Genomic DNA, 20,689 nt, shown 5'->3' on the forward strand with positions numbered 1-20,689 from the left:
GCAGAAGTTCACTGAGCAAAGAAAAACGATAAAAGCTTATTAACTCTTATTTCAATAGCTGTAGTACTGTCTTCCTGCATTTGGCTTTGTTTTACTGGGCAACACTGAGGGAGTCTTTCAAATTTCCATGCCTAGATTTGTCTGTTGCAGAGATATTGCAGACAGTATCTGTCCTTAGTATAACAGGTTCATACTATGAAAATCCCTTAATGATGAATATATTAACTAAGTCAGTACTTGAAGTAAGTTTTTAACCTTCCTTCTAAGAGAGAAGTGATAAATAGTTGAAGTATACTTGTAACTGTTACTAATCCCTACTGTAAGTTGTAACTGATCCCTAATACTTTGTTAGGGATCATTGATACCTTTTGTTATTTGAGAATTTTAAGCTTAAATCTTGATTTGGAGCATGACAGCTTCTGTTCCAGTGAGTGGTGCACTGATGAACACCTGTAATATTGTAGACTGAAAGAAATGGTGGAACTTAAGAATTTAAAAATAAACCTTGCTAATTGTGAACAAGTATTAGAAACTGTGAGCTTCACTGTGTGATTTTTTTTTTTTTTTTTTAAGCAAAATGGGAAAGCATGCCTGTAAAAGACTAGAGTAAACACTAGAATGTGAACAGTAGGATTAACGTGAATTTCAACATCTATGAATTAGAGTTTGTGTTAGGGTCAACTCTGGTATCCAGATGGCTTCCACAGGGAATTTCTAGGTTCTGGCTGTTGCAGGCTGTTTCATCAGAAAGAACTTGATCCAAAACTATGCTTTAAAAAAACTGTGTTGTTTAAAAGCAACAAACACCCCCTCAAATAAAATAAGCCAAACACCTTAAGGTGTTTTTTGGCAGGTGCGATGTATTAGCTGAGGGGTTGGTTTGTTTGTTTTTAAACTCTGTTTCTAGTCTTCAATACTGTTTCCTTGCTGTAACAGCAAGAGAAACACAGCAGAGTTTTTTAGTTTTTTTTCTACAGACTGTGTGTCTATCAGTCACAAGATTTTTTTCCCTTTTCTGACTCAATAGCTTGCAACTGTGTGGGATCTTATAAATAGCAGAACTACTGGATGTCTTTGTACATCTGACTGAGCAGTGGTAGGTGACAGCTCTTTTATTTCCTAACTGTTTTAATCTTCACACTGAAAGAAATTTCATACTTTCCCTTATAGACAGGATTTGGTATTGTAGCTTTATTTGTTGCTGAGCATTTTTGTTTAACCTGTAAGATGAGCAACTTAGGTTGTGTTTTGAGTATCAGTTTCTGTTACTGGCCTGATTTTATGCTTTGTTTGTGTGAGAGATGTTACCGAATTCTTCTTCTGCCCATGTCTGTCTTAAAAATCTCCAAACACTTACTTGGGCTTAATTGGGATGATCTGGGTATATTTGATCCTGGCTTGGTACAGAATGTTGTGTTAGCACAGCATTTAACTTGTGACCCAATGAGTATTCAGGAATCTATCCTTAAGTGGCTTCTCCCATGTAATACAGGTTTTCATTACTCTGTGCAGACAACTTATACTGAAACCCTTTTGGGAAACAGTTGAGTTCTTAATGTAATTTCTAGGGCATTAAGGTAAATATATTTTCCGTGTAAAGTATGTAAATGTTTCTATGTGCTGTTTTAAAGATTTACCTTACTGTAATCCTGCTTAAATGGCAAAAGGCAGTGAAATCATGTAGGGAAAGTGTCGAGCACTTTTTGCTTTTGATTAGTGATGTGATTCTAAAGAAAAAATATTTTGTTTGATGTATAAAATTTAGTGATCTCTGTGTACATGTTATTGATTACTGCTCTCTCCTTTAATTAACGTGACTTGTGTTTTGCCCTATCTTAGGCACAGATCTCTGTGGAAAAATGTTTGCAGCCATTTTTTTCAAAACTGCTTGTTTAGATTTGAATGAAGTATACACGCGTAATTCCTGCTGCAACTTAATGCACTGAAATGCTGCTTTAGCAATATCAAAACTTTTTATCTGGCAGCAAAAATGGAGGCTGGAATTAAAGTATGTGAATTACAGAGGTAGCTTAAGCTTTGCCTGTGAAACAAAGACAAAGGAAAATCAGGGAAGTAACCCAGTCTTTGCACTTTGTTTTTCAGATCTCATTGAGTCTCTTGTGTTGGGGTGGGGGGTTTTTCAGTGCAAAGCAATATGAGCTTGTGTGGTCTAAGGTAGTGAGGCTGTGAAATCTGTTTATAAAGTCTTCATGCAAAAGCAGTTTGAGGTCAAAATTGTAAACCACATGAGCATTGCGATCCTTTCATGTTCCTGTATCAGGGCCTCTTAGGGCTGGACCCTAGTAAAGGCTGAATCGGAGATCTTGGAGCAGGAGGTTCCTGAAAGAATGTTTGTGTTTCTGAAATGTGTGTTGGGGCACTGCTTAAAAACCTTTACAAGAAAAAGTTCTATAGTGTGTCTAACACTGCCCATAGGAAATGTGATATATGTTATGCATCTAAGTGTAGTGGCTTTCTTATAAAAAGGAATAATAATCTCCCAGGAGTGGTGGGGAGCACCTTCTTAATTTTCTTTTCAACTTTCTTATGAAATCCTAGTGGAATGTTACTAGAGTTTTAAAGGAAATTCAGGAAGCCAGTGTTTGAATTCCTTAGCTTTCCAGTGATATTCTTGCTTGTCAGTTCTTATGAATTATAGTTGCATATAAAATTGCATGCGGCCCTAATTTTACTACTTGCTTCATTGAGGCTCAAATATTTCAATCTTGCTCTGTCACTTCTTAGTAAATGGAAGTATAATGGAAAGTATGGAGTAAAGGTTTTTTTGTTTAGTTTGTTTGGGTGTGGGTGGTTTGTTTTTCTTTTGTTTTTGTTTTTTTTTTTGGTTTTTTTGGGGTCAGAAACCGTTGACCATTTTTTTTTGGAAACTAAACAGTGAAAGCCAAGTTTGGAAAGGCTTCTGTATTGATACTGCTATTGTGACAGCTGGACAATCTTCATTATTATTATTCCTAAACTATTCTTGCTGGTGGGTGTTAAAATTTAATGTCTGTCAAATAGTTTTTTCAGTGTTTGAGTTTTTTTTTCCCTAAAGAAGTTTTCTTCTTCAAAGTTCAGTTGAAGCGAGTTGATTTAACAGCACATGAAACCTTACCCTCTTAAAACCTGTACCTTGGAAAACATGAGATACCACGGGTGTCTTTGCTTGTAGCAAAAAGCCCATGTGTTTTATGTTTGGGCATAACTTTCTGCTAAACTGCATTGTTAAAAGACAGCCTTGATAATATCCATGTAAAATATGAGCTGTTTGAAGGCCTGGTGCTTGTGTATCTGAACAACCACATGGTTAGGATCCTGTAGTAAGGGCAGCAGTACAGCCTTGGAAGAAGCAGTAGTAGAGCATGTATTTTGGTGTTTTCAAATTACTTCAAGCATGGATATGACTCAGTCTCTTCCATTAACTCCTAGAGGAAAAGGACGTAAGCAAGTGTGCTTAATAAACTTGATATTCAACAATTAATGCAAAAACAAGTTTGAAGGCCTTTGTGTAGGCCTGGATATAATATAGCTAGCCTGACATTAGGGCTTCAATTCCAGTTATAGAAGTGAAGGGCATTTTTATTTCAGTTGTTACCCCTGATATACAGCCAGTTAAACTGCTTATAAAAATGGCACTTTAATTATTGAAACATCAAATTATCTTAGAGTGACAATGGCCAAAATGCATAGTTTCTCATGAGGGAGGTGAGGATTACTTTAGAGATCTTGCATTAACTATTTGAGAGGTACATTTCTTTTGACAAATGTACTACAAATCAAGTCAGCACATGAGGGAGTGTTACTAGGTGTATTTTAGGTGTGTTTTTTCTTTTCTTCTCTAAAAATATTTCTGTCAGTACAGGTGCTGGGCTGTGAGGTACTTTGTTGTGCTGCTTTTTATTTGGTTTGTTCAGTCTACCTAGAAGAAAATACAAGGTCTTAAAAATACAAATAATCAATCATGGCCTTTAAAGAAATGACATACTTTGTTGCTTAGTTGTGCTATTGTCATATGTAGACAGGTTTTGGGGACTAGCATATTCCAAATATGTCAGATAAAATGTTTGTTAATGTCAGCATTCACTTGCAAAATAATCCAGCCCTTTCCTTTTTGCAGAGAACTGCAACTTAGTCTTACTGATTTTTAGACTATGTAGCTGAATAATTTGATACTTGGTTTTATTAATTAAGATTCGACTTCTGGATTTATAAATTGGCACAACTGAAGCTCTGGTAGTTTAGAATTTGATGATATCTTGAAAGTCCTGAATCTGGAACAAATTTATTTCCCTTATTTTCTGGATGTCGTTTCGGGTATTTGGTGAGTCAGCCTTTGGTAACCTGAGTAGGTGTTAGTAAATGAGACTGTGAAATTGTAAAACAACAGTTTTCTGCCCAGTTATCTGAGGCAGTTTAATGAAGTATTAACAGCTTGTTGATTAAATGGGTTTTGAAAGTGCAAGTTGTGATAAAAATAATATAAGACCAGTTTTTGATCTGGGTACTGAAGCTCTAAGTGTGAGGCATGGAATAAGCAAGTCTCCTTTCTTGCAGTTGTACTGTGAGTGTGATTAGGTGGTAAAATCTCTGGACAAAAACTTCTTTTGGCTTTCTTTAGGCCTCAGTGAGGTAATACTAAGGTGACTGGTACAAATGATTGCGTGCCAACTACATTGGTATTTTTTATGATCTGCTTTAAGGTCTGTTTTGGGACTGAGCTCTGTTCATCTGTGTGACTTCTTTTCTTGAAAGATAATAATTTTTAGTCTGATGACGAAGCATAGGCAGCTGTTATTGTGAGTTGGAATCTGTAAAGAACTTTCACTTATTTGCTAAATAAAATATAGTAGGTTTATTGTTTGCTAAAGGGTGTTTGAAGGATCAGATAACTATCTCTTAGTAGGATCCCCTGGTTGTGAATTTGTGCTTCATTTTTACGCTTCAATTGTGGTGGCTGCTTTTCTATCAATGACACCTGTGATTATCTTTTGGAGGACCTAAGTCAAATAGTCTAGTTGCATTCTTCCTAGAAGTTACATCAAATTGCACAGCTAAACTTTTAAGGTTGGGGTTGCAAGAACGGAATATTCTGTTTTGGCACCTCCCTTCAAGCAGACCAGCCATGTGAAGGTTTTTGCCTTTTCTTCCTGCTGAGTGGAATAAGGTAACAGTGCATAATTGTTTGTTAAACATGGAGCATTTTTTCCTGCATGGTATATGTTTTGTGATTGATTTTGCATTTTGAAACTTTTTTTATTCAGATGGCTTTTGTTTGTGTAAACTTTACATTTGAAATAGTGATAACCCTGCTTTCCCCCTTCATTTTAGTGCAAAAGATGATATTGATATTGATGCCCTTGCTGCTGAGATAGAAGGTGCAGGAGCTGCAAAGGATCAAGAGCCTCAGAAAGCCAAAGGCAAAAAGAAAAAAGAGAAGAAGAAACAAGATTTTGAGTAAGTTTGGGGTTTTTTCCACCTGCCTGATCTTATTCCATTATCCAAAAACTCAGTTACTTAAGTGCCCTAACTTCTTTCTTATTGTAGTGAAGATGATATCCTGAAGGAGCTGGAGGAACTATCAATAGAAGCCCAAGGAGGGAAAGTTGACAGGGAACAGCCTTCTACAGGAAAGGTGAACACTGAGAGGGAGGTGGGCTTTTTAACAGGAAATAGTTAAAATATGAGATGCTTCTGTCTCAAAGAACTCCTAGTGTTTCAGTATAGTTGGGGTTCCTATGTGAAACATGCAGCTAGCATGTTCTTTTAATTATATTTGATCATGTTTTCACAGTAAAGTCAATCATGAAAAAAGCCATGTCCTTATGCTGATAATTATTCAAAGCCAATCAGAATAAATCTTAATTGTGGGCTGAAGTATGGTACACTCAACAGGAATGGTTATTGCTTTCAAACTTTGTGTTCAATAAGAGGTTTATCTTGATGTATCTCAATGCTACTTCTTAGCTCATGATGGCAAGTAATTTTTTCATGCCTGTTTATTGAATTGTTTAATTACCAGGTTGAAAATGACAATGAAGAAAGCTTATCAAAACAAGATAAAAAAAGAAAAGGAAAGAATAAAAAAGCCAATCTGGAACATGACTATGACAGTGAGGAAGAGGAAGATAAAGATAAAAAATCTAAAAAAACTCAGAAAGCAAAACAAGACATGCTTTCTGGCAGTGATGATGATGATCATGAGACACATCTTAAGAAAAGCAAAGGGAAAACTCAGAAGTCAAATAAAAAACGTGATTTGTCAGAAGAAGATGAAACTAACATTAAGAAAAGCAAAGAGCGTGGGGGAGGCGTGTCTACAGGCGAAAGTGGTGATGAATCAGATGGGGTTTCCCAATCTAGAAAAGGTCAAAAGAAAAACCAAAAGCCAAAGTCTGCTCCTGCTGCAGAGAGTGGGGATGATGATGAAGAACCTTCATTCAAAGTAAAAACAGTGGCTCAGAAGAAGGCAGAAAAAAAAGAACGTGAAAGAAAAAAACGTGAAGAAGAGAAAGCCAAATTGAGGAAGCAGAAGGAGAAGGAAGAATTAGAAGGTGGTAAAGAACCAGCAAAGCCAAAGGAATCTCTAAAAAAAGCTGAAGAGAAGGCTTCTCCTGAAGTTATAGCAGTCTCTGGCCCTGGGGAGAAAGGAGAGACTGCTGCAGGAACAGAAGGTTTGTAACATGGTTTCTGAAACTGTAATTTATATACTAAAGTTTTTATAAAGCCAGGAGAGGTGCCAGGCAGTGAGGATAATTTGTTGGTTTATTTTGAGTTGTGAATACCAGAAATTTAGTAGCTTTGTCTGCCTCTCTGCATTGGCTCGTAGGTGGCTGTGTTTTCTGGCCTGTGGTTTGTTCAGTTCCATGGGAAAATAAGCCAGATAGTGAATTTTCATTACAGTATATGATTACAGTTCTGTGTTGTAAGAGTACTTTTTCACTTCCCTGTTACTCTGATACTTTAAGACTTCAGGCCATGACTTAAGTGAGTTTTATTGTTTTTATTATGAAATGTTTATGTAGAAGCCAGTGAAAATATTCCTCATTTAATGTCATTTATCATATTTGAAACATAAATTGTATTTAGAGTATCGTTGAAATTTTTGGGGTCTTTAAAAGTCTGTCTCTTCTTTCTGTAGCTGATGATAATGAGGGGGACAAAAAGAAAAAAGACAAGAAAAAAAAGAAAGGTGAGAAAGAAGAAAAAGAGAAAGAGAAGAAGAAGGGTCCCAGTAAAGCCACAGTTAAAGCCATGCAAGAGGCCTTGGCTAAAATGAAAGAGGAGGAGGAAAGGGCAAAAAAAGAGGAGGAAGAACGCATAAGACGACTGGAGGAACTTGAAGCCAAACGGAAAGAGGAGGTACAGTATATCTCACTCCAAGGATAAAATAAGGGAGAGAGTAATCTTTGTCTGTCTGCTTGCTGGTGCAGTTGGTGAATTAATCCTTAATATGCTTCTTGTAAACAGAATATACTTGGGCAGCTTTTGTGTAAAGCATGCTTTAGAGTTTCTGCATGTTTATTTATCTTTTTCTAGGAACGGTTAGAGCAAGAGAGGAAAGAGAGAAAAAAACAGAAGGAAAAAGAGAGGAAGGAGCGTTTGAAGAAGGAGGGAAAGCTTTTAACAAAAGCTCAGCGAGAAGCCAGAGCCAGAGCGGAGGCTACTCTTAAACTACTCCAAGCTCAGGGTGAGCAGTAAAGTGTAATAATAATTAAAACCAAACTGAACCAAAAACCCAACCAAATTTTATACCCATTATTTTTCTGTGTTTATTTTTTTTTTCCTATCTGGAGCTAGGAGGGCAAGTACTGTGTGATTCCACATAAAGCTGCTCTGTTATCAAGGAAGGCAGTGTGTGTGCCCTTCCTTGCCCTTTATTTTTTAAGTAGGTTTAAGTGCCTGGGTTTTTTTCTTACACGTTTGAATATCCAACTTTTTAATACAATCTACTTGCAGTTCAAAGATGTTACTTGTGGAATTTAGGAAAAAGCACTTAAAGAAGTGGTGTAGTCTAAAGGCCAGGAAAAACATGGGCTGTACTGAAGGTCTTGTAAGACCAGTGATCTGGATCTTATGGATTTAATTCATGTGCTCAGTTAGGCAAGTGCACTATTTTGCTTCAAAAACAATGGGGAAAGTCCATGGAGAAGATTATGTTTTTCTCTGGGTTTTGCCAGGAGTATGTAAGAGCTTTCCTGCTTTTCTGTGAAATATAATCTGTCTCTGCTGGAATGAAGTAAAATTGTCCAATATGTTGTAAGTAAAATGTCCTAAATTGTTCTTGATCAGTGGTTTGTGACTAAAAAAAAGTAATTTGTGAGTGCTGAGTGTATTTGTAGAGTACACTATCTGACACTTCACTGGTAGGTGGGTGTATAAATGTAGGAATCTTTGTACCTAGTAAAATGTTTGGTGCTCTTAAACATATGCAAAGGCTATTTCCCCTTGGTTGCTGCTGTAGCTATTAGAATCTTTCTATTTGTGTGCCCCTGCAACTGGATTTGTGTCAAATCTGCAATTTTACCTGCAAAAAAAAATGAATGTGCAGCAGTAATTCAGTTTTTAATTTGTCTTTACAAGAAACTTCTGGTTTTGATGGAATCCCTTCATATATTACAGCATCTACTTCCTGTTGAGGCAAAAATGAAGCTGATGAATTGAACCTGGCATTATTTTAATACCTGAAAACATCAGTATTGTAAAATTAAAAAAAACTTAAAGCAACAACAACAAACAAAAACCCAAACAAAACAAATCAAATAAAAAAAGAGAAACTTCCCCACATACAGTAAAAGGGAAGATGTTATCTGCTGAACAGCCTTAGGCATTTAAGGAGAGTTCTGCCTGTGAACTACTCAAAATTGTCTGAAACTAGGACCATTGGCAGACAGGCCTTAAGTGAGTTTTTGCATAGCAGACCTTAGATTTGTTAATCCTGACTTGTGTTCATGATGTTTTATGCAGGTTTGTGATAACTTCAAACCTGCAGTCATAGAATCCAATTGGATTTGCTTATTTGTTGTTTTGTTGCCATCCCCTTCCTCTAGTTATCTGACTTTTTTGAGAGCAGTCAGTAGTATCTGAAGAACTATACTTCACTCAAGTTTTCTAGCTTTTGAATTCAGACTTTTAAAAAAGATAATATGAATTGAACCTACTTTCTGTTCTTTCTTCCTCCATCTTCTAATTTTGGAAAAAATGTTCTCATTTAAACCAAAGTTTATTAATTACCTGGATTTTCTTTTTAACAATTTTTTGTTTGTTTTGCAGGTGTTGAAGTGCCATCCAAAGACTCTGTGCCAAAGAAGAGGCCAATATATGAAGACAAAAAGAGAAAGAAGCAGCAGCAGCCAGAAAATAAAGAAGGTGTAGTTTGCATATAGGGATACTTAATTGATCAGTCACATTTCAGAAGTATTTCTGAAATAAATCAGGTGATCTTAAGCTAACTGCAATTCAGGGTTTAAATTTTCTAAATGTTGGAGATGAACAGGGTGTAAAGGCCTTTTACAAATGTGATGTTGAATGCTTGTAGGTCAAATACAAAGTAGGTTGAGTAATAATAACTTATAATTAAGTCTGAGTTTGTCCCAGGATGAAAAAACATTGAACTTTTAAATTGGAGACAGTTTGTTCATTTGTTTTCTTGTATATAAAACCAGATTGCAGCTCCTGGGTGGAAGTTGTTGAGGGCAGTTCAAAGAGCTTGAATTTTTGAAACCTTAGAATTTATTGCACTGGTTAGATGTAGGTTGAATGTGTCAGTTTTTTACTTTTGTGGTTCGTGACTTTCCTCAGGGGGGGATTACCGTGGCTCTTTTCAAGACTAACCCTTAATTTAAAAATTTCAGATGTGTTTCTTACTTAGCTTCTTTCCTTCCCCCGCCCCCACCCCCCCCCCCTTCTTCTGCTTTTTACTTTGACATTAGTTATGTACCTGCTTGTCATTTATGGAGTGTGTGTGTAAAGAATTGAAAATGATGCTTAGCTGAATTGTATCAGTAATTTTTTTTCTTTTTTTTTTTTATGTTTTCATTTGTAGTAGAACAGTAGGGGAAGTGTGGGTAGTTGACTAGTATTACTTCATCTTCTCTTTATTTTTTAAAGAAAGTGATGAGTTTTTAATGCCAGTAACTGACCTATCTTATAAAACTATTCAGCTGCTTAGAAAGCCAAATAAGCTGGAGTGGAGCTGTAAGTGTAAGCAATTTTGCACTTTGAAAGTATGTAGCAACCAACTTTGTGTCCTGCAATTTCAGAAAGTGTGGAGGTAACTTCCCCAGCTGAAGATGCTGTAGAACTGGAAACACCAGTGAAAGAAGAGGCTCCTCTTCCTGTAGATCCAGGTTGGTGGTAATGCTAATAAGTTTCAAGCACTTAAGCTTGTGTGTCAGTGTTGCATAATATTCATCATACATTGCTGGATGGGGCTGAATGACCATCCTTTCTTGAGGTAGTTGTGTCTTTTTCCCCGCCCCCCCCCCCCCTTCTTAAGGGAGGAACTGATGAAATTCTATGGAGTAAAAGGCATGAGGCTTCAAAATGAGTGTGTCAAGGTCCCTTATTCTGGGTGAACTCCAGTGTTAAATTGGCTTAGTCAGTTATCTCAAATGTGCACATTCAGTGCCTTATTCACTCCCCTGACTATTCACTTGCTTTTAAAAATCTGTTTTTTTAACAGATAGGTGGAGGTAGGGAGGAAGTATGCTGCTTCTAGAATTGATAGTGCAATATTCTATTATGGTAACAGTCAACTTGGAAGTTGCATCATGTCAAAAGAAGGGGCATCTAAAAATGTTATATGTTGCTGGACAGACATTTTTTTAACTCTGATGTTGGATTTCTTAGCTTCAGAAGAAAAGGAGGAAGAAGATGAAACAGAAGATGCAGGTCTGGATGACTGGGAAGCTATGGTTAGTGATGAAGATGGAGAGAAAGGTGGGCATGTAAATACCAGATGTATGTTTTTTCTGATTAAGAGGCTTTGGGCTAAGTTTTCAGTTTCTGTAGAAAACAATATTTTACTTAGATTTTTCCTCTGCTCTGTGAGATAAATTGTGTGGTAAGTATGATGTTAAATATATACAAGAACCTCTTTTCAAAAGCAGAGCTTTCAGAAGCCACGCAAATACTGCTTAAAACAACCCTTCAGAAATACTCTTATGTGCAGTTACCATCTAAAATAAATGGGTTGTAATTTTTTTGTTCTATTTTTTATGGGAGTAAAAATACTCTTCTCTAATATGTGCTTAAACCATCTCTGTGAGTTTAGGAAAACCTTTTACCTGGTATTGTATTCCTCTAGTAATAATTTCAAAGCTGTAGTATTTTTATTACGTGAATCTGGCAACATCTAGGAGACTACCCCTGTGAGAAGTTTTCAAAGAAGTGGAGAAATGAAATGGTGTGAAGGTTAAGTGTGCACGTGTTACAGTAAGCTCTCCTCTACAAGGAGAGGCTGAAAGAATTAGGGTTGTTTAGCCTCAAATACAGAAGGCTTTGGGTGACCTAATTGCAGCCTTCCAGTACCTAAAGGGAGCCTATAGGAAAGATGGGAGACAAACTATTTACAATAGCATGTAGTGACAGGACAAGGGGAAATTGAGGTTTAGTTTAGATATCAGGAAGAACTTCTTTAATGTGGGGGTTGTGAGGCACAGGAACAGGTTGCCCAGAGAAGCTGTGGATCCCCATCCCTGGAAGTGTTCAAGACCAGGCTGGATGGAGCTTTGAGCAATCTGATCTAGTGGAAGGCACCCCTGCCCTTGGTGATGGGGCTGTAACTAGATGGTCTTTGAAGTCCATTCAGCCCAAACCATCCTGTGATTCTATGATAAGCTTCTTTGAGAGGCAAGTTTGGAAGAAAGGAAAGAGTTGCCAGAACATCTATATTCCTGTGCATGTATGCCAAAGGCCATATTCCATCTGTAGTCAACAGCAGTGTTGAGAACTTAAGGCTCTGAAACAGTGCGGGGATAACTTTTCAGATGTTTTCTTCCAGTGATGGAGAAAAGTGTATTTCTGAGAGCAGTCCTGAACAGGAGTTGGTTACTGGACTTAGTGCTTCCATAATGTCTCCACTGTTTCTTAAGCTTAAAGACTATTCATTCATCAAGTACTTTTTACTTGCCTATACTTCTGACACCTGTGTTTTTAAGTGTAATACTTGATACACAGATCCATACAGCAGAATGGGTTCAATTCCAGCACAGGTGTGTTCCTCTGGTGCTTTTGAGGGCTGCTCACTTTCTTGAGTGTAGGTTTTAGTCTGGCACCACGGTCCTGGAGAGGAGGTAGTGCTTCTTAATTTTTTGATTTGAAGGCTCTGCCAATGGGATCCAGAAAAAGAGCCTTCCTGGGATTTAGATTTAGTGTATTACTAAGCTGATGGACTGTGAATGTAGCAAGGAAATATAACTGATCTCTAAGGGCAGTGAGCCTGCCAGCAGTGCTGTAAGTAGGAGAGTTCATGGTTTTAAAGTGATCATCAGCTTGCCTCTTAGGATTTTACAGGTGATTATAAATGAGAAGCTTTCAAAGAAAGAAAATTACTTTTTGTTAATTCTTTTTGTTTGTTTATTAAAGAATTCCTATGACAAATACTAATCTTCTAAGAAGATCTAAGAAAACCTGAAGATTTTTTTTTTTTTTTTTTTTTTTTTTTTTTTTTTTTTTTTTTTTTTTTTTTTAGTGTGGTGAAAGAGACCATTTGTTTTGATTGTTATAGTGTACAGAATCCATATAGTAATGCTTTGGAGTATTTTGGTTTTAGTAAAAAGGTGTTGGTGCATCATTCCTTTATGAAGTGCACGTGACTTCAAAGAATGTCTGGGTGTTTGGAAATAATGTTAAGCATAAGTGGGTTGATAATATCATTCTTCACCCCACCCCGAACTTGCTTTGCTTCTGGATTCGAAACATAAGTCAACAACTCTGAACATGAAACACTTTTTTTTTTTCCCCATTGGAAGTTGAAAAATTATCTTGACAAGCACTTATTATAGAACCTGCTCTCAGTCCTCATTCTTCTCTAGTAGTTTTTTTGCTTTTTGATGCCATCTCCCCCAGAAATGTGAACTTAGAGAATTTTTACTTTACTTTTTTCTTTTAATAGAGAGCAAACCTGTCCATATCGAAGTCAAAGAACAAAATGAAGTGGATGAGGAAGAGGAGGAGGAAGACGAAGAGGAGGAAGAGGAAGAAGAGAGTGAAGAATCTGAAGATAGTGAAGGCAGTGAAGATGAAGATGAAAAGACTTCAGATGAGAGAGAGCTGGACTCCCAAGCTATTGGAAAACAATCTATGGAAAAAAAGCTTAGCAAGGAAATTAGCTCTGATTCTGAGTATGACTCTGATGATGACCGCACTAAGGAGGAGCGTGCTTATGACAGAGCTAAACGGAGAATTGAGGTATTAAGATACTTGGATTCTTGTGTTGTGTAACAAACAGATTAAGTTTCTGTTAATTTTCTCAAATTTGTCAAAATGGTGGTTTTGTCAGGGCTAATAGTTAAGCAGGTTCAGAAACTGTGTGAATTAAGAAAAAAAAATACTTGGTTTTGTCTGAAGATAAAGTATTAGTTTTTAGGTAACTTGATCTCAAAGATGGCAACTTCAGTGTTGTTCCCCTCTACCTCTATATTCTTCTGGGAAAAAGAGACTTTTATTCTTTGCAGATAGATATTTTCAAGTTTTAAAAGATGTGTCTAAACTGCTCAGCACTTTCATGGCTGCTAATGTTCTTGGTTTCCTCACCCAAGGTGCTGGTTCAGAATGCACCATCAGCAAAGCTACCGTTAGCAAATATAACAGCTTAGCCTACTAGAGTGTATAAAAAGAACCAACCAAACAGAAGTGTAACTGTTAGTCAAAAATTTTTGATTTACCAGTAGAGGGGTGACAGACCTTAAATTTCCTTGTCAGTAACAGTGTTGGCTTGAAAATTTTAAGTCCCACAGCAAACTCTGTGTTTGTGTGTACGTAATCACGAGAAGAGGTGAATGTTTTTTGGTTTATACTCACCAATTTTTGTGTCTTTTATATAGAAGCGACGAGCTGAAAACAGCAAAAATATGAACACTGAAAAGCTCAGAGCACCAGTTATCTGTGTCCTGGGGCATGTAGACACGGGCAAGACCAAAATTTTAGATAAGGTAAGGTGTGGAGTGTGAAAGCACTGCCTGTGCCTCTTGTTTATGCCTTTATTTTTTTGGTTGAAGACAGAAAGAATTAAGAGTGTGCTGAGACATAACATATATCTCTTATATGTATGTGTGTTTGTATATATATATATATATATATATATATCTATATATATATATGTAAGCATTTCTGGTCTTTTTTTGTCTTTAGCTCCGCCACACTCATGTGCAGGACAGTGAAGCTGGTGGTATCACTCAGCAGATTGGTGCAACTAATGTTCCTCTTGAAGCTATTAATGAACAAACCAAGATGGTGAAAAATGTAAGTTACAGCCCTTCAACAACTGCATCTTAAAAAAATATGAAATGTAGACTAATAAAGGCCTTATGAAATTTCCTGACATGGACAGATGTACTTTGCCCCCTCTCTAATTTTTGGGGTCGATTGTTTTTTATTTCCTGTCATTCTCTCAGCAGAGGGGGAGGCTGTCTCATTTTTCATACATTTGATTTCAGTTAATACATTGGTGTTCCTTCAGAAAAATATGCAAATGCTGTTTACTCTGTTCTGGACAGTGCACATATGTACACAGACATTACTTGTCAGTATTTTGATTGGAAATTGAGACTCTTGAAACCTCTTGAGTATGTTTTCTGTTAAAAACTTAGCCTTTGCTGTATGTGCTGAAATTTGGCTCATTCCTGGGTGATGAATTTTATCATGTTAGAGAAATAGTAACTGTGCTATATAATTTGTTTTGGATAGTATATCCTAGTTTGCTAGCAGAAGCAGCTGGCTGAAAAGCTTTGGTGTAGCAATGGCTTTTTCCAAGATTTTACTCAACTTTGTAAACATGTAAACTTAGGGGAGAGGAGAAAAATCATCAAGACAAGGATGGTGCGTCTCACTACTCTGAATTTTTCTTCTATAGGCTGCCTTGTCTTACAGATTTTAGCTTAGCTTGTGGCCAGTTGACACCTGGAGGAATGTGCTGCATCATTCTTTTAATGTTGAAATGACTGTTGACTGATTTGGTTTATAGAGGGTGCTGGCCTTAAAATACGTACCTGGATTTTGAAGTGAAGACTGTCAGTAATGTTGCCAGCTTTTATTTAGTTCTTTACTTGTGTAATCTCTACAAGATGGCTAATATTTTGAAATGTTAGTTTGACAGAGAGAACATAAAAATTCCAGGCATGCTGATAATCGACACTCCAGGACATGAGTCTTTCAGGTAACGTTTTCTCACAATGTTGTACTTCTCAGAGCTGATGGCAAAAGCATCTGGAGATATTTTTAGCTAAGTGTGAGGTCTTTGCTTAATTCAATGTTCCAGTTCTCTCTTGGAAAAAAAAGCCCAACAAAACCAACTTAAAGTAGAGGAATTAAGTGGATTTGCTTCATTTGCAGGTGCTTTTTGTATCTGGTTAATTGCTGGCCTTTTATAGCTGATTAATTTTCTGTCTTCGTGCCAGTTGAGCCATGAATATCTGAAAAAGCATATAAATAAATAGTTAGTGTAAGAGGAAAGATGGAAGCAGGAAGCTAGCTGGAGGAAAACAAGTGAGGATTTCAGGTGACCTAAGTACTCTGCTATGAAAAATTAAAACTTTTGTCCTAGTCTCTCATTCATAGTGTCCCAGTTAAAGTAACGGAGTTTGTAAGACTGGAATTACACAAGTCACCTAAGTCTTGGGAGAGATCAAATGAATTCTAGCAACACCAGTAGCATGCAGGCAAGCCACTAAATCAGCTTTTAAGGGTAAAACATGACATGCATAATGATAATAATGCATCATCATAATAATATGCATAATAATAATAATGCATAATTGAGCTCACTGAGGTAACATCTTGGGTGGAATCTCGAAACAGAAGGGTTAAGACTTTGGTGTGATGTTTTTCAGTAGAATGCTGTGTTGTGGGGCACTTGGTAGTGGCATGGTACCTCTTACAGCTTTCCATTTTCTAGCCATGTTTTGTTTGGCACCAAAGATGTCATAGTCTCTTCACATTGTATTGTGTAAAATCATGATAGTGTTTATGCAGCATATAAAAAAAGTCTTGTTCAGATTTTACACTCCTGCATTTCACTTTAACTGTCTCAGTTGATGCTTAGATGATCAGAACATATCTTGCATTGTAAAAATATATAATAATATGAAAACTTTCAGGTGAATAATGGTTCCTTACTTTTGCTTACACATTCTTTAATGTATTTTGTTAAATGATAATTAAAGTGTCTTTTGAATGGTTTACATTTTTGAGGGGAAATAATTGATGATGAGCTTTAGCTTTTTGTTTGTCAGTATAAGTTTGACTTTGGTGTTTTTATAAAGATTCTGTTGCTAAATGAAATGACTGATTTTTTTTTTTTTTTTTCTGTCTTTTAATGTCACAGCAATCTAAGAAATAGAGGAAGCTCACTTTGTGACATAGCCATACTTGTAGTTGACATCATGCATGGTTTGGAACCACAGACAATTGAATCAATAAATCTGTTGAAATCAAAGAAATGCCCCTTTATAGTAGCTCTCAACAAGGTAGGATAGATTTTTATCCTAATAGTGTATTTCTCCACTCTAGTAGTGCATTTGGCAATTGTCTGTTTCCTTTCTTGAACTGGAATTGTTTTGTGTAAAATCTGAATGGGTGGTTCTTGGGTCCTGTTTGTATTTTTCTGTGTCCTTGATAACAAACTGGCTCTGCAGGAGCTTTGCAGGACAGTCAGTTCTTCTTGGAGTCCTTACTGATAAATTTTGTTGCCCTATTTAACTTCTGTATGTGACTCACACTTCTGGAAGTTACACTTCAAGTGTGAGGTTTTTTTTCCCTTGTCCTTTACTACAGTCTTACAAATTACTTACATAGATTTGTGTGCATTTTCTTATAAAATCCCAACACAAGCTTCATGTTGACGAGTCATACTTTATTTTAGCCACTGATACTGGTCAGTTTGACTTGGAGACAAGCTGACTTTAGGCCATGGAGCAATAATGCTGATCACTGGTTGGGAACTGTTTTGGGCTTTGCAATATTAGATGGAAAATTAGCCAGTTCTTTTCAGCCCTGTTTTTAGAAATCTTGTGCATGAGAAGTTATGCTGCCTGTTTGTGATGACTCAAGGAATTATATTTTATATATATATGTGTGTGTGTGTATATATATATATGGAAATTATTCATGTCCAATAGCTTTGGAAGCCATCTGACATAAAGCTGACAGAAGGCTATTTGCGTGCAGTGTAAAAATTGTGATATACTTCTAAAAATGAAAGGAGCATTAAGATTTAAGGTGGTTGAAACTGAGGAGGCCATTGTCTTATTGCCAAAACTAGCTACTTTTTGGAAGAATGCCAACAACCTCTTGGATGGAGAGGCCTTATGGCAGAGTAGTAGAGTTCTGTTGCTCAGACCCGAAGACCCAACTGTCATTCATTGCCATCAAAGTCCTACAGTGATTCTGAAATTAAATAGCTAAGAGCTCTTGTGTTTTAAGTTATAGTTGTATTATCTGGCCAAGTTATAATCCATTTTCTTAAGATGTTGATTTGTGCAGCAAATAGATTTTTGGGCTAAATCTGTCCTGCTTTGGCAGCTATCTTGGGGAAATGTTTCCAAAATACAGCTGTGTATTTTGAACAACCCCACTCTGGTCCCTTCTCTGTAGCGACATGGGAAAGGGTCCATATTTACCAGTAAATTTTAAAAGTTCTTTGTAAAACTAGTGCAGCCTCTTCAGGAAAAACCACAAACACTTCTGTGGTTTTGGGGTTTTTTTGTGTATATGTCAATCTATAAACAGGTCTCTTCTGAATGTTTTATTTTTACCTTGGTGTAATTTATGCATATAAACTTATTCCATATGAAAAAGATTTATTGCTTGAATTTTTAAAATCGGAAGTAATATTGCTATCCTGTAGTACTGCCTGATATAAAGAGCTAAATATAGCAGCTAAAGCAAATAAAAACGCTTTGATTTGATTACTGGAGCAGATAAATGGCTGGTTAAGTTGTCTGATAAAGTAATTCTCACTAATGATGTGGCATAAGCACAAAGACACCCTTTAGTAAGCTGCATAAGATGACATACTGCTGTATTTTCAAGATTGATAGGTTATATGACTGGAAAAAGAGTCCAGATACAGATGTAGCTGTCACCTTAAAGAAGCAGAAAAAAAATACAAAAGATGAATTTGAAGAACGTGCAAAAGCTATAATAGTGGAATTTGCAAAACAGGTAGGTTGGAATATTCAAGGTTCTTTGCTTAAAAGTGACAGTAAAGGGAGGTGGGTGAGTGGTGTGGTTTGTTTTGGGTTAGTGGGTGTTTTTCGGTTTGTTTTTTCTCCTTTCCTCAAAACAACTTGCAATATCAAGAAAGCTGTTGCATTTCTTCTGACATCTAGGGTGTTATGGTGTTAACCTCTCACAAACTAAACTTCATTGTTTATACATTTTGCATAATTTTAACTGCTCCATCCTTACTACTGGTTTGGAGAAAAATAGCTAATTGCTGTGCATGGTCAATGGAGTCACGAATAGCAGAAATTTCCTCTCACTGTTCTCTCTCTTTGGGAATAGCCTGAGAGAATCCCATCTGTCTCTTTCTCTTGGATGCTGGCCGGGTATGAATCACATCAGTTCTGGGAACTTCCTCTGTTGGTGACATACAATGCTGTCTATAAGCTAGATGGGATAATTAGCTTACAATTATCCCACACTGCTTCCAAGTGGATTGAGGCTTTGTGTTCCATAGCATGCTGTCAGTAATAGTGTTGGATTTTTAAATTGGGATTTAAAAAATGTAGTGGTATGTGACTGGGGTTGAATGTTACTATCAATACTGCTGTGTATATGTGCTTTCCCCTATATAACTGTTAATCCTGATTCCAGGGCTTGAACGCTGCCTTGTTTTATGAGAATAAGGATCCCCGCACTTTTGTTTCTCTTGTACCTACCTCTGCTCACACAGGGGATGGCATGGGAAGTCTGATAGCTCTTCTTGTTGAGCTTACACAAACCATGCTGACCAAGAGACTGGCCGAGTGTCAGGAGCTGAGAGCTCAAGTCATGGAGGTAATACAGCAACTCTTTCTTGAAATTAATGTAGAAATTTCTCCCTTTCCTGCACCCTTCCTTCTGGTAAAAAATGTGTATTCCAAGTACTTAAATAGGAAGTAACTTTTTTCCCCTTTCATTCAGGTTAAAGCACTGCCAGGTATGGGCACTACCATAGATGTTATTCTGATTAATGGACGTCTGAGAGAAGGAGACACCATTATTGTTCCTGGGGTAGAAGGTCCTATCGTAACTCAGATTAGAGGTCTGCTGCTGCCTCCTCCTATGAAAGAGCTACGAGTTAAGGTATGGCAGCTGATTACTGTACTGACATTTAGAACCAGAAAACAATAAATCAAGCTTAATAAAAACAGAATGTGGTAGAATATGGTTATATTAATGGTATATAAAGGGGGCTTAAAGGGGAATGCAGGACACATCTGGTGTCTTTTGTGAAAATGGACTTGTATGTTCCTGTGGGGATGTGTGTTGTCACAGTAGTGGCAAAGAGAATGATTAAGGAATAACCTTGCAGTGAGGATTAGGATGTGTATTCTTTAATAAGGGATTCAGCTGTGTGGCTACGTGTGAGAAGGAGATACCCATCTTAAATAGAAACTGGAGTGTACTAGTACAGCAACTTCTGAATTAGTTATAATATTAGTAGAAATGTTTTTTTAGAAAAAAAATCATATACACTTACATTTGAGAAAAGTGAACACATTATTTTCTAGAGCTGGTTGGTGAGTGGCAGTGACCAGGACTCTGCAGAATCTGCAGCCTCTTGGTGTTTTCAAGCATTGTTGTAGGTTTTGCTGTCCTAGTTTTATTAGTCTGAGGAGAGGCCCTGAATTTGAGATCTTTCTTGCATGGCTTTCCATGAAACAAGGAGGAAGCACACAATCAAAAGGCTGTAAATAAATTAATATGTATATTAAGATTAATGCATGCATTTCAAGGATGATGATAAAAGCTGCTTTGATGTTTTCTGTTAAAATGGGAAGGAATAAATGTCTGCACAGACCTTTTTTAAGGCAAAGAAAACCATATAAATAATTTAGGTGGATGTAATAGGACAGGCCTTTCAGGTTTGGGAACCTTGAGCTGGGAAAGTGGACCTAGGGTAGCTGTTGGGCTTTTCTTGAGGCAGGCAGTGAGGATGCAGTTTGATTCAGCTTGTTCATGTGAAATTGTCCTTGAAATAAGACCCAGATTTTTGGGGTGGAGGGCTAAAGGATAGAGGTTTGTAGGAGCAAAGTGCTTTCTGAGGAAGGAAGCTGCCTTGCAGTTCTAAGAAAAGGATATGACATCCAAATAAGAGAAATTAAGAAACAAACCAGAAAATCCTTCCAACATCAATTTAAAGATCTTCAGAAATAACTCTTTTTGTTATGTCTTAGAGCTATGCACTGAGTGTGGGATATGAGATTCCCCTGGATGGGGAGAGAACCTGGGAAATTGAACATAGAATTAAGCAGATGAGATGGCT

General features: G+C 36.9%; 1 protein-coding gene across 3 annotated transcripts in view; it reads left to right on the forward strand.

Moving 5' to 3' along the window:
• EIF5B (eukaryotic translation initiation factor 5B) overlaps positions 1-20,689 on the forward strand; it is a 35,309-nt gene that overhangs the window by 7,764 nt on the left and 6,856 nt on the right. For all 3 annotated transcript variants that reach the window (XM_062487874.1, XM_062487876.1, XM_062487877.1), the window contains exons 2-17: positions 5,329-5,454; positions 5,545-5,632; positions 6,020-6,671; positions 7,139-7,359; positions 7,537-7,687; positions 9,271-9,366; positions 10,260-10,346; positions 10,849-10,938; positions 13,115-13,410; positions 14,046-14,153; positions 14,353-14,463; positions 15,309-15,376; positions 16,544-16,685; positions 18,250-18,381; positions 19,036-19,218; positions 19,345-19,506. In XM_062487874.1, coding sequence (XP_062343858.1) covers positions 5,329-5,454; positions 5,545-5,632; positions 6,020-6,671; positions 7,139-7,359; positions 7,537-7,687; positions 9,271-9,366; positions 10,260-10,346; positions 10,849-10,938; positions 13,115-13,410; positions 14,046-14,153; positions 14,353-14,463; positions 15,309-15,376; positions 16,544-16,685; positions 18,250-18,381; positions 19,036-19,218; positions 19,345-19,506 — 2,713 coding nt within the window. The remainder of the gene's footprint in view (positions 1-5,328; positions 5,455-5,544; positions 5,633-6,019; positions 6,672-7,138; positions 7,360-7,536; positions 7,688-9,270; positions 9,367-10,259; positions 10,347-10,848; positions 10,939-13,114; positions 13,411-14,045; positions 14,154-14,352; positions 14,464-15,308; positions 15,377-16,543; positions 16,686-18,249; positions 18,382-19,035; positions 19,219-19,344; positions 19,507-20,689) is intronic.

This window comes from Cinclus cinclus, chromosome 2 (assembly GCF_963662255.1).
Source record: "Cinclus cinclus chromosome 2, bCinCin1.1, whole genome shotgun sequence".
Classification (NCBI taxonomy): domain Eukaryota; kingdom Metazoa; phylum Chordata; class Aves; order Passeriformes; family Cinclidae; genus Cinclus; species Cinclus cinclus.